At 33.2% G+C, this 12,463-nt stretch overlaps 1 protein-coding gene across 1 annotated transcript in view; it reads left to right on the top strand.

Annotated features, from left to right (window-relative positions):
* The window catches only part of Sox21b (SRY-box transcription factor sox21b), a 36,310-nt gene extending 24,600 nt beyond the window's left edge, over window positions 1-11,710 (top strand). Inside the window, exons 4-5 of the mRNA XM_013323277.1 lie at window positions 6,454-6,590; window positions 10,898-11,710. Coding sequence (XP_013178731.1) covers window positions 6,454-6,590; window positions 10,898-11,344 — 584 coding nt within the window. The 3' untranslated portion in view covers window positions 11,345-11,710. The remainder of the gene's footprint in view (window positions 1-6,453; window positions 6,591-10,897) is intronic.
* The last annotated feature ends 753 nt before the right edge of the window (window positions 11,711-12,463 follow it).

Below are 12,463 nucleotides of genomic sequence, written 5' to 3'. Positions count from 1 at the left end.
TTACAAAAATTCAATTTAAAAAAAAACAATAGACAGTACTTGCGTTTTGATTATTATTGGACTTTAATTCTATATTGTTTATATTCGTTATATTATAGATAATTTTTGATATTAAAAAAATCAAGGAAACAAAACGGTTTTCTGTTTGGTTTGTTGCATACAAAAATAATCTCATAAAGCTTCAAATTATTCTAAAACATTATCAGATTCATTTAATAAGACGTCATATTTTGTCATATCTAATTTATTTAAACTTATGTTAATAGTATCTTAATTTAATAATAAAGACACCTAAGGATGTTCTAATAAAATTATCTGTCAATACTTTTGTACGTGAATGTACGTACTTGGACAAATTGACTCAGGTGTGTGTGTCGTGCAATGTATGCTTGTATTTCTTTCACTCAAATCTTAAGAAATGTATATTTCAAAAGCCAGTAAGTACGATTTTACTTCTATTTCCCAAATCAGTACAATGATCTTATCTTTAAATTTACAAATAAAATTTACAATTTTATAACTTCTACGAACAAATGATAACTATTCGTAACACTGAGTGATCAGATTGGTCGTTACTTTTAAAAAGTTTAACTTTAACAAAACGAAAGAGACATTTTAAAGTGTTCAAATTAAACTCAATGACAACACATTTTAGTAACTTTATACTAGCTTTGTCCGCGACTTTCATCGTATGCAATAAAAAAAATCTTCATAAAATTTAGATTATATGGGGGTTTCGGGGGCGATAAATCGATCTAGCTAGGAATCATTTTTAGAAAATGTCATTTTATTCGTGTTTTATCGATAATCAACTTAAACATATACTTAACTTTTTCTATCGGTAAGATCGAAAAATATTATTCATATTTCATCATTTTATTATTAAGTAATTCGTACTAAAATATAATTTCCAAAAAACACAATTAAAAAAAAAAACCCAAGCAAAGCTCGGTCATCCAGGTACTATTACATTATTTGTAGATGTAAACACCACAAGGACATATTGAATATTTTACAACACGATTTCACACCATTTTCATTATTTGTTATATAAATTATTAAACAATGCTAATTGACGCCAATACTTCAATTATAACATTACTTTATTTCTTTTGTATTATTCAATAAGTGTTGAGTTGTGTTTGTCTTTACTCCATACAAACACAAGGTTATAGCAATGTTTATTGTATGAAGATATTAATTATTATAAGATTAATAGATCTCTGTATGTATGTAAGTATTGTTAGGAAGAAAATCCGACACTGTGACGGTGTATCGGCGCAACACTAGCCTTATTAAAATGTCAACGCTTATGTCCCCTCACTAAGCAATCTGGTACTGGACTTGGTAACGAAGCGCGCTATTCGTGCTAAAGGTTTCTTACTAATTATATCTAAAATTATGTACTGAAAATCATGAAATATGATGAGTAAACGTTCTACGTACACTCTACATATGACAAAGATTGTAATTTAACCATGTTTAAAACCATCTTTGGATACAATTATTATTCAAATAAATTATTTCTTACATCATTGTAAAAGTCCTGGGCTAAAGGAAAGTTAATGTAACATTTATCTAGATTTAGACATTATTAGTTAGAATCCTTTTTTAATAAGGCTACTGTTGTGCCGGTACACCGGCACAGTGTCGGATTTTCTTCCCAATACTAGGCAAGGCCCAGAATTAATAATTTTTTTAGACTTATATTCCAACAACGGCCATACGTTCCCTTAAAATAGATTCATTAATAACTCCGCAGCGTAACGGAGTTGTAGCAAAATATTTAACGACAAAAAAAGCCATTCGTAAACAGGCAAACGGTACAATAGCACAGCGGATATATCCCATAATTGCCCCGAAAAGAAAATTTATTCGCCAAACAAAAACTCCCTTAGCTTAGTTACTGCCATAATCCAATAAATCGCTGCATCACGATTAGCATATTATGCCAGTAGTTTGTTACTAAACGGAAGTGACCAATCGCGTGCGCCGCCGGAAGTCCCTCCCCCTCCGCCCGGCCGCTTCCGGTCACGTGACGTCATCTACATGACAGACGCCGCGGGGACGCCGAGCAGAACAGACGTGTATAATGTTATGTATTGTCAATAGACTGACGATTACTGGCAGTTTAGTACGAATATAATATTTTCTAATAAAAATTTAAACAAAAAAAAACTTTTTAACATTTACAAACATACTGTTCGCATGTAATGTACTTATTCAAAGCGTTTCCAAAGTTACAAAAGAAATCTTTATAATAATTACTATATAAATATTTCGTGATATTTTTCTTTTGTTCATGACTTGGTTAACTTTTTTTCAATGGGTTGAACTACTTTATAATGAAAACAACATTAATTAAAGAATTAATTTTCCAAATAGATAACGATGTTACATCTCAAGTGAAGCGATATCCGAAACTCGTCGGTCAACACAAACACGCCATGATTTGCAATATTACTGCTAATCTATCAATTTAACCACGGTTTGTTAGTTGCGTCTCTACTCTGTACGAGTGGGGGGGTGTATCTACGGATGAGTTGGCGCGAAAATTCGCCATGTCATTTGTTGGGATGGTTTTTAAGCGCGGATAATCGGGGCATAAGATCCTCGAGGGAGAGCCGAGAGTTATATAGTTTGATTTTATTATCACGGCTGTTTGTCTTTACTGCTAAATTAAATCGGAAGAATATAATAATTTTGGATTCTATTTATTCTATGAGTTCGTTGGATTATGTTTTAGATGGGTAGATGTTAAGTTAAGTTACCAATTTTCCTGAAATTTTCAACCTTACTCCCTTAGTTGTTGTTAACGAAACATAACTAGATAATTAAGGAGCCTGTTTATCAAACACATGAACTTTATTTTAATGTACATTGTCAGAAATAACATATAAAGTACTGAATTTTATTTTCACGAAAAATCTGTCTGAATAAAACCAAAAATCTCATCAAAAGCTACAATATAGTTATACTTATAACTCTATATACCCCTGTACAGAACTGTCGCGCCGTCCTCAAATCTCACTTATTGCGACTCCACAAAAATATCATCGACGTAACAACGCCACTACTGAACGATCGCTAATGGGGCTCTAAACTTGGCGTTTTATTTTTTTAAGTGCAAAGAGCACCATTTTCCGAGTGCACGCAGATACTAAATATTTTGTTGCTATTTTAGAAGGGTATTTTAACGTACACGTTTTGCGAAGCTCGTGAAAGCGCGCCGAATGTTCACTTTTACTTTTTAACGCTGACTTTTTTCCCTAAAAAAATAAATTAAGGGCTAAAACGGATGAAAATCAAAGCGTACACCCTCGCTTAAATTGCTCTAATTCACGGTTGACATTGCCAAAAAAAAATTCAATTAAATTTTCCTAAAGAAAGAGTTTGAATATTAGGGTATTTGTTGACTATTTCGATCCGAGAAATATTAATGCTTTCTTATATTTATTTATTACGACGCATTTTTTGAGTGTAATTAATTTTAAAACAGTATTTTAGTAAAAGCAATGAAATGTTAAATTACCTTTATATTGCATGATGATATGAATTTATGACAAAAAATGTATTATTTTAAAGAAAAATTAATTAAATAGAAAACAATTTAATGAATTACATTTTTTAACTCGGAATACTTAATACATTTAGATTTAACATTGATTAAAATATTAAATATAATTCCACTAAGTCGTTATACAGATTTTAAAAAGTTATAAAACGACTCAGATACGGCACTTGAAACTCAAACATAAAGATTGTAGGTCCAGTCATCTGTAACGGTGTAGTGTGTCGCGGCCCTTACCTTGTACAGCGTTGAAGCCGTATTTAGCTAATTTTAATTACAGAGGACGAACTTGCAAGAACTGCGGGAGTTACCTAAGTTTTTTATAATTTTTACTCTGTGCTACAATTTTGAGTGGGCACTCGTTTTATTTCAACCAGGTCGCTTTAAGTAGGAGGAAGTTATGCGGTAACCTGAGACATTTGTTTTGTTTGTTTTCTTTACGTATTTTGTGTTTTATAAACTCATTCTTCTGACTGCTACATCGACCTATGTCTTAAGAGGAAACAGGATTTTTTTTATTAATGTATAGTCGCGATTCAACGAGGATTTCTTTTTCATTTCCACATTACGGTGCACGGAGTTTAGTACCGACTCACTGGTTTGCTTTGTAATAACACGTTAAGCACAAACATAAATATACAATAATTACAAACATACACACACATTATCAATTTTCTATTATTCATTTTGTATTACAAATATCTTAACGATAAACAAAATACTTCACACTTTCAAAAGTAATCTACAAACGAGTCGTGAAATCGCATATTATTTCCACAAAATTTAACACGTATACCTGTAACAAAAAAAATTGAAAAAAAGAAAAATGCTGCTCCAATGGAAATCCCATCCCGCGTCCGACCTTTTCTGGGTCGATTCTATATGCACAATACGCGGCATATTCGAAGGAAGCCGGTCATTACGGCCCTCAATAGCCGTCGGTGGAAATGGACTTATTGTGGACGCACACGCTGAATCCTCTATGAAATTACATCGAACCCAATTTTGATACTTTCTTATTCAAGTTTAAGAAATGAGATATGGATGTAAAGTCCCCTTTTGACAGGTTACAATATGAATATCATTTAGGGTTGTTTTGTTAGTAACCACTATAACTCGTAAGTGTTTTGAAACTTTTCTGCTGACCATAACAACATTAACAATTCAGTAAAGATAAATTAAAAAAGAAATTAAAAAAATACGCTTTAACAGTCACCCAATTTAATCTACTAAATGTGAATAATTAATCTAGGTACTTCATATTACACCGTCATTAAATTAATTTAAATAGCCACTCTGCGAACAGAGAATCATGATCGTTTTATTATATGTCCCCATCCTCCTGTCATACTGTCACCTAAATTATTTATAAAAAAAAATAAACTCAATATTCGTTCGAGTTAAATTATTAAACTCTCGAAAAAAAACTTCGAGGAGAAAATTCATCGTTATTCACGCCAATACCAGGCGGAGACATCAGCCCGCGCGTGAGATGACAACCAATTTAATTATAAATATAATAAAAAAAAATCTCCAACGGTCCCTTTCGGAGGACTTGCGATCTCCCTCTTCAGCTTGTTTATCGATTTTCATCCTTAACACAACAGCGATAGAGTTTGTATTGTATTTGATCACCAGCAAATACGGTGTTGTCCTGGCTTTCAATATATTGTAGATTCGATTGACGTCACCACAATGAGGGTGTCTATTTTATTTTTATTTAAATTCGGATCTTGCACGTCAAGACGAGGTGGAGTGCTCAATTACGTATGATGGCATCTGAAGCGTTGATTGCTATGACATGTAATTCGGTAATGGGATAAAGAGACATTTATTATTTACAGACTCATGGTACACGCGTATTAAAAATATTAAGGGTCACTTATTATAACGATTTGATAAACTCAAACAAAAGTGTAGCTTTACATAACAGTATTGCGGTTGATTATTCTAGAATATTCCAATAATATTGCATAATAATTTACTCTGTGCTCACCAATATCTTATCTCGCATAATAAACAAAAGAATTCAAACAATATATCAATTAGAGCCAAACAAAGTAAAGCCCGCAGCAACGATGGCAACCCATTCATTACATCAAGGCAACTAGCATCCGACTAAGGCGTGTTTAATAAACACCTCTAAGGAACTGTCGGTCAGTTAATAGCTCTCTAGGGTCAGCGGATCGCTGCGCACAATCGAATAATTAATTGCTGCTCGAATACGAGTACCCGAAGCGCTATTGTAAAGGTGCGGTTTTAGTGTAGAGAGTAGCGGACTACGGCTTCGGTACTGAGAATGTATTGCTACTTTAGCTGTGTACGAGGAGGAGGCACATGCAGTTTACCTCATACAGTTTTTTTCATAAAGGTGATCGCTACTAACAAAACATTGGTAAAAAAAATCCGTCGAAAAATCTGACGTATAATGTCTAAAACAACTATAGAAATTACTTGTTTTTTTTTTAAACAAAAAGATGGTCTAATGTTATGTTTAAATCGCTAATCGACGTCCAGCATGTGATGAGTCTAATGTCGGGTAGTCAATGCAGTTTCTCTCCATTACGCCGCCCACTTACAACGGAGGTGTGAACTGGGCATTCCATAGCTCGACCTTCTCTAATCTCAATAGTTACAATATTACTAACTCTGACTACACATCATAAATATTTACACTATCAAATTATTAAATAAGTTGTCAATATTTTTATGCTGGTTTCTGACACCAAAACCTCTGCATAAAACATATCGTCATCCCTATTATTATCTTTGATAAAATAGAGATAACAATTTTTTTTAAATGCAAATTTTAGTCTCAGAAGCCCGGATTAATCTTTTTATAATATTTTATATATTATTTTTCTATGTGCTTGTTGACGCAGGTATGGCGGGCGGCGGCATGGGCCAGATGGGCGGCTACTACGGCGCGGCGTACGGCCCGCTCGGAGCCAGCATGGCGGCTGCTGCTGCCGCTGCTCAGCAAAGCGCTATCTCTGCTGCACTCACGCCAAATGCACAGGTAACTTGGCAGAGAACCCATCGGCAGTTCCTCTAGTGTTGGATATCCATGGGTATCATTTAACAGTACGCGATCCGATGTTCGTTATGTTAGGAAGAAAATCCGACACTGTGCCGGTGTACTGGCACAACACTAGCCTTAAAATGTCGGCGTTTATGTCCCCTCACTAATCTTTCTGACAGTTGACTTTGGATTGTAAGCGCGCGATTCGCGCCAAATGATTGACATTAATAATGCCTAAAAGTTTGAATCTTAAAAAATAATAGAAGATGCATTATGGTTCCTGACTGTATGTCTATGAGTCTAGAGAAGAATACAAATCAAACGCAACCTCATGCTTCAAAATCCGTCAAGCCTGTATAGACTTCAAGATGGATCATACATACCAAGCAAAAAACATTACCTTCTTATCATTGGGGCAAAAACTGCTTCAGTAAAGTAAAAAAATGGCCAAAAGAAGCCGCCAATGCAAAGCGTTGATGAGATCTCGAATTAACCAGAACGTCAAGGGATGATGTAATTTGATCCGTGAAATAGTTAGCGCCTTGTATAACATAAAAAAGTTTGCCATCCAACATTTTTTAATGTCCTATATCAACCGTTGAGAACACAATGATCTGACACGTCCAAACTCTAGCGCCGTGGGCGTTAAAAAATTAACAGGCGAGTAATAAAACGGCAATGAGTTTACTCTTTCCATTAACAGCGAGGCCGGGATGAGTTAATAATATTTGAAGAGTTGTAATAATTTGCGGCTTTACGTTTAGTCAAGGATGATCTTTTACCATATGGTCTTAAAATACATACCAACTTTTTTATGACAAAAGACGATCGAGTTTTATAAAAAAAAAAAAGGATTAATAAGTTGTGTGAAATAGAATTTAAATCGTGTTATGTAATGATAGTAAGAAACAGATGGTGTGTAGATCAACAAGGGTGACTAACATGATCATTGCCCCTCGCGATCACCAATTATTTGGTGACTACCCACCGCCCTAAACAATATAGGGTTGGATGCTCGGAGATAACATTACGCCTGTGACCATCAACGTTGTCGTTTAAGGGATATTGTTACTTCCGTTTTTAATTATTGTTAAAGATGAGTAATACATCCAAGTCTCTTTGATTTTGAGTATGTCGGTGAATTTATTTTTTAATTTTAATGCAATTTACGAAGACAAGTAAAGTAGTTTATTTTCAAAACATTTTGGTTTCAAGTATCTTTTGGCTTGTAATAATTAAATTAAAAGTAACAGGACGTCTTTTTGTGATTAGTAAAATTAGAGAAAGTATTACCAAGCTTTATCTAAATGTAGTATTATAATTATTGGGTAGAGTAGATATTATTCACCGTTAACAAAATATTTACCATTCAATCAAATGAACTACACGTTTAGTAAATATTTGACAAATAATAATTAATGGCTACCCTACATTCTTCTTAAACAAGACGTTCTCTTAATCGTATGGAATTTAGTTTAAAATATAAATCTTACTGTGGTTTCTGAGACAAAAATCCTCGTTTAAAACATATTGTTATCTATTTTATCAAATGACAGGGATGATATGTTGTTATTGATGATGATGAGATTTAGATCTTAGAAACCCACGGTAAAATGGAATAGATTTTATGTTTTATCTACGTTTTTGAATATGGAGATTTTGTCATTTTCCATCATTTGTAATTGTTTGCAATTAATCAAGTGATAAACAAGTAAGTCATCGAAGTTACGATCGTATTGACTTACACTTAAATAAAAGTACTCGAAAAATAATTTGCCGATTTACAAATCCGGTTAATCCTGTAAAGCGGGTGCAACCCCAAATCGCGCAAACACCCTGTTTAACACATCTACGTCAGAGGCACGAGATTGAACGTCAAATAGAGGGCGAGGGAAGATCGAGGAGTTTTTAAATCCGAGGGAACTCCGGAGGGACGACGTTTAATTGTGCGAGTTTTTGTGTCAAGTAGTGTTTAATCGATTTGTTTCTGTTCTATGAAAGATGTGGCCTATTATTGACTTATATTAGTTAGTTTATGAATTTAATAATAATCAATAAAGTTTTGTTTTAAAATGGTTTTATTATGAAAGGTGTATTGAAAGATAGAAGCCTAAAATTATGTCTGCTAGAAAAATGGCTGCCGGAATGACTGTCTGTAGGTTTATAAGACCACAATTGTTTAAAACATATTGTTATCTCTATTTTGTCAAAGATAGTGACAGAGATGACGATATGTTTCATACAGAAATTTTGGTCTCTAAAACCAATGGTTTGCTCAAGTCTTTAAAAATTAATACTTTACATTAATGGATAAGAGGTAAACATATCCATCCATCCATCTTAACATTCGCATTTATAATATTAGGCTAGATTAGGTTATTTTCAAGATGTTGCTTTTATGAGTTACACTTTTAGAATGAATCCAACTTATTCTAAAATCAGTGTAATACGAGTACTTCCATGTCCGATGTATTACCGGCCCTACAGGGGGACTTCCACCGATACATCAGCGGTTGAATAGCGCCGACACTATCCGATGAAATCGCACATTTTTCGATTAACGCATCGAATCGCCCCCTAAACTCGATGCGAAACAATATAATCAGCTGCAATTGATCGCGCCGCGTTTACCTGATATTAAAAACGGTGACTGGCGCTTTGCTTGCAGGTAGCAAGTTTTTAACGAACCATTGTGATTTTCAGTATTCGATTATTTTGATCGATGACTTATATGGTGAGGTGTTTATTGGTCTTTCACGGTTCATTTGGCCAATAATTAAGCAACACTTTTCGATGCTAACTAAATTTTTGAACGCAGGACTTCGGATGGCGGTCAGATATCATTACTACAACGGTAAAGGAAATTGTAGGTTTATAAAATAATCTTGTGTCATACATAAGTATGTATGTAAATTTACGTAATTTCCACGTTACGTACGTCGTGGGAACTAAAAGAAACCCCATCTATATTACGTCTCCCTTATCACATTAAATTGCCATTCGATCAATTAATATGTGGACAAAAGACAAAATATATTAAATATAAAAGTGGCTATTGAATAAAATTAAAAAAGAATAGACAGCGCATAATTCAAATGCTTCATAATACACACGGTCAAAAAGAACATGAAACATTCCAACCGTTTATAACTCGAGGTGCAATAAACTGGTGTAAGGACTGCAGTAAAACCTCCAGTTGATGTCGCGACGTCGCACTAATCCTGATTTAGCGCGCGAGCCTCCGCCGGCCGTATGTTATGCGTTAACCATATACACACAGACAACAAGGATCTCGAACCTTTCCTATTAACATCCGATAAGACTCTATATTGAATTTGCAATAAGTTTACTTGGATATCGCAAATTAAAATTAATGCAAACATAAAATATCATTCTTCATATGATATTAATTAGGTAATTCTTAATTTCTAAACACGTTTCAACATGTAATTTGAACAAATACTATCATTAAAGATTTCATTTACCAGGAATTCATATAAAAATATTATAATAAATTATATTATCATGCTCATTTTCGTTATGTCAATCATATTTTTATCACGTCTTAAGTATCCTTAAAAATTAGCTAAAAAATGAGCAGCTGTAGAATTAGTCGGCAGTATGTCACATTCGATATTCATATTTTCCTCGCAATATTGTGTACGGCTCACTTCATTAAAAAATTTAAAACTCGAAGCATTATTGCGTGGCTTTGTTACGTTTGATTTGTGTGTCTGGCCGTGTAAAGTACAATACTACATTACGTTATTATATGCTCACTGCTTTATTCGATTTTAAGCCGTGTTACAATAGCATTAAGTGGCTTTTTGTGGTCATCGCGCGATCAAAAATTTGAATTGATTAAAATTTCAATGAATCGCGTTATTTGTAGACGAGATAGATTACAAAATATAATCGGCTTATGAAATTAATCCAACTGCTGAATATACAATATTTTGACCTGCGCCGACGATGCGGATATTTGATAATTACAAGATAATTATTTTAAAGCCTAACACATTAACTATAGCGTTAATTCAAATCATTATAAAACGTACGAGTATCTATGTATTATAAGGTTCAAGGTTCATTTAGACAAATGTAGGAATTCTACGAACAACGCTCGGCAAACGCTTCAGAACAAGACAAACGTATTATGTTCCTATTTGTTTATTTCTAAATGAACCTTTAGGCTTCTATTACGTCTCCTAGGTTATTCATTAGCAAATCTTCCTAATTACAATTAGGTACTTTAAGTTTCCAAAACTATTCACGTGTATCTTATTCTTCTCTCATTGTTCCAGATGGGGTCAACAATGGATATGTCCAAATATTCAATAGAGGACAAATACCGTTACGGTATGTACACTGATCCTTCCCGAAGCTACTTGGATTCCGCTGCTCTATCAAAAGCTTACATGTACATGGACCAGCAGCAACAACGCTCATATCCAATGGACATCAGCAAGATGTATTCAGAAGCATCCGCTGCAGCTATGGCAGGGTTGAGCTCCGCCGTTAATTCATCATCCAGTTTATCGCCCAGATCTCCCGCGGAGTCCCCTGATATGACTCCAAAGACATTACAAGAGAGAGCCGAAGGCAGTTCCTCATCCGGTTCGAATCCTTCCCCTTCTCTGTCGTATTATCAAACATCATCCAGTCTTTTATTGCCCCAGTACCCGGGGCAATACGCGCAACCAACTCAAGCCGGGTCAGAATTCCGGAGGCCGTTGACTGTTATATTTTGACCTGAAGTGTAAATAATTTTGGAAGTTTAACAATTTATTGAGAAACGTCTATATTATTTAATGGATGATTGGAATCGAAGTTTTTGTTTCGATTTTATAGTTCTTGATAATGTGTTTATCAGTACTGGAGTTTTATTTGTATTTAATATTAAAATTTTGAATTTCAAAGTTCCTCTTTCCCCTTTTTAAATGTGTAATTATTTTTATTGTTTTTAATTTAACGTTAGACACGCTGTTATTTGTACATATATGTAATAAAACAGCGTTAACTTAATCAAAAGCTTATTTAAACCAGGTCAATACTAGGCCCAATATAACAATTTAATTTCCTATTTGTTTTTTGGAAAACCTGACTAACCGTGGGTTTCGGAGACCGAGATCCCTGTTTAAAACTGTTTTGTTAATAATAACAGGGACTACAATATGCTTTATACAGAGATTTTGGTTTCAGAAACCGAACGAATATTTTAGCATCTATTATTGATTTAAAAACAATTGCATTAATTTTAATACAAGTTTTTTTTCTTGTGATTAAATGATTCCTTCATGATTTAATTGACCGCAAATTTCTGTAAATAATATTTAATGTAGAAAAAAATATTTAATTCTTACGGCTAATAAATTAAGAATAATTTTAAATAATGTCCAAGTTAACACAACGACATATTAATAAATAATTTTGTAAATATAATTTAAGGCGAACATTCAAATAGTACTTTTAATTCTTAGCAAATATATTTAAAATTGTTATGTTTTAACATGGGCCTTCTATACGAACTTTTACATGCAAATGACATTATTCTGTTTCGTGTAAACAATATTATAAGTATGATTTTTTTTTATAAAAATGGGCCGTGTTTGTGACGTAATGCATTTATTTGTTGCCATAAAAATGTTTTTAAATAAAAAATAATATTTTATGGACTCATATGATTATTTATTTTATTTTTTCGTATTCTTGACATTTGTATTTTATGTTAATTAACAAAATATAAAACAATTAAATTTTTTAATAATGAATTTTTAAAAATTATTTTCAAAAATAAATAATCGATGTGCATTTTTGTTAATAATTAATTAATTTCTTATTCATTTCGAATAAAAATATGTGTAATAATG

The sequence above is a fragment of the Papilio xuthus genome, unplaced genomic scaffold (assembly GCF_000836235.2).
Source record: "Papilio xuthus unplaced genomic scaffold, Pxut_1.1 DF825752.1, whole genome shotgun sequence".
In the NCBI taxonomy this organism is placed as follows: Eukaryota; Metazoa; Arthropoda; class Insecta; order Lepidoptera; family Papilionidae; genus Papilio; species Papilio xuthus.
Note: the sequence above shows the minus strand (reverse complement) of the source record. Positions and strands in the feature narration are given on the sequence as shown.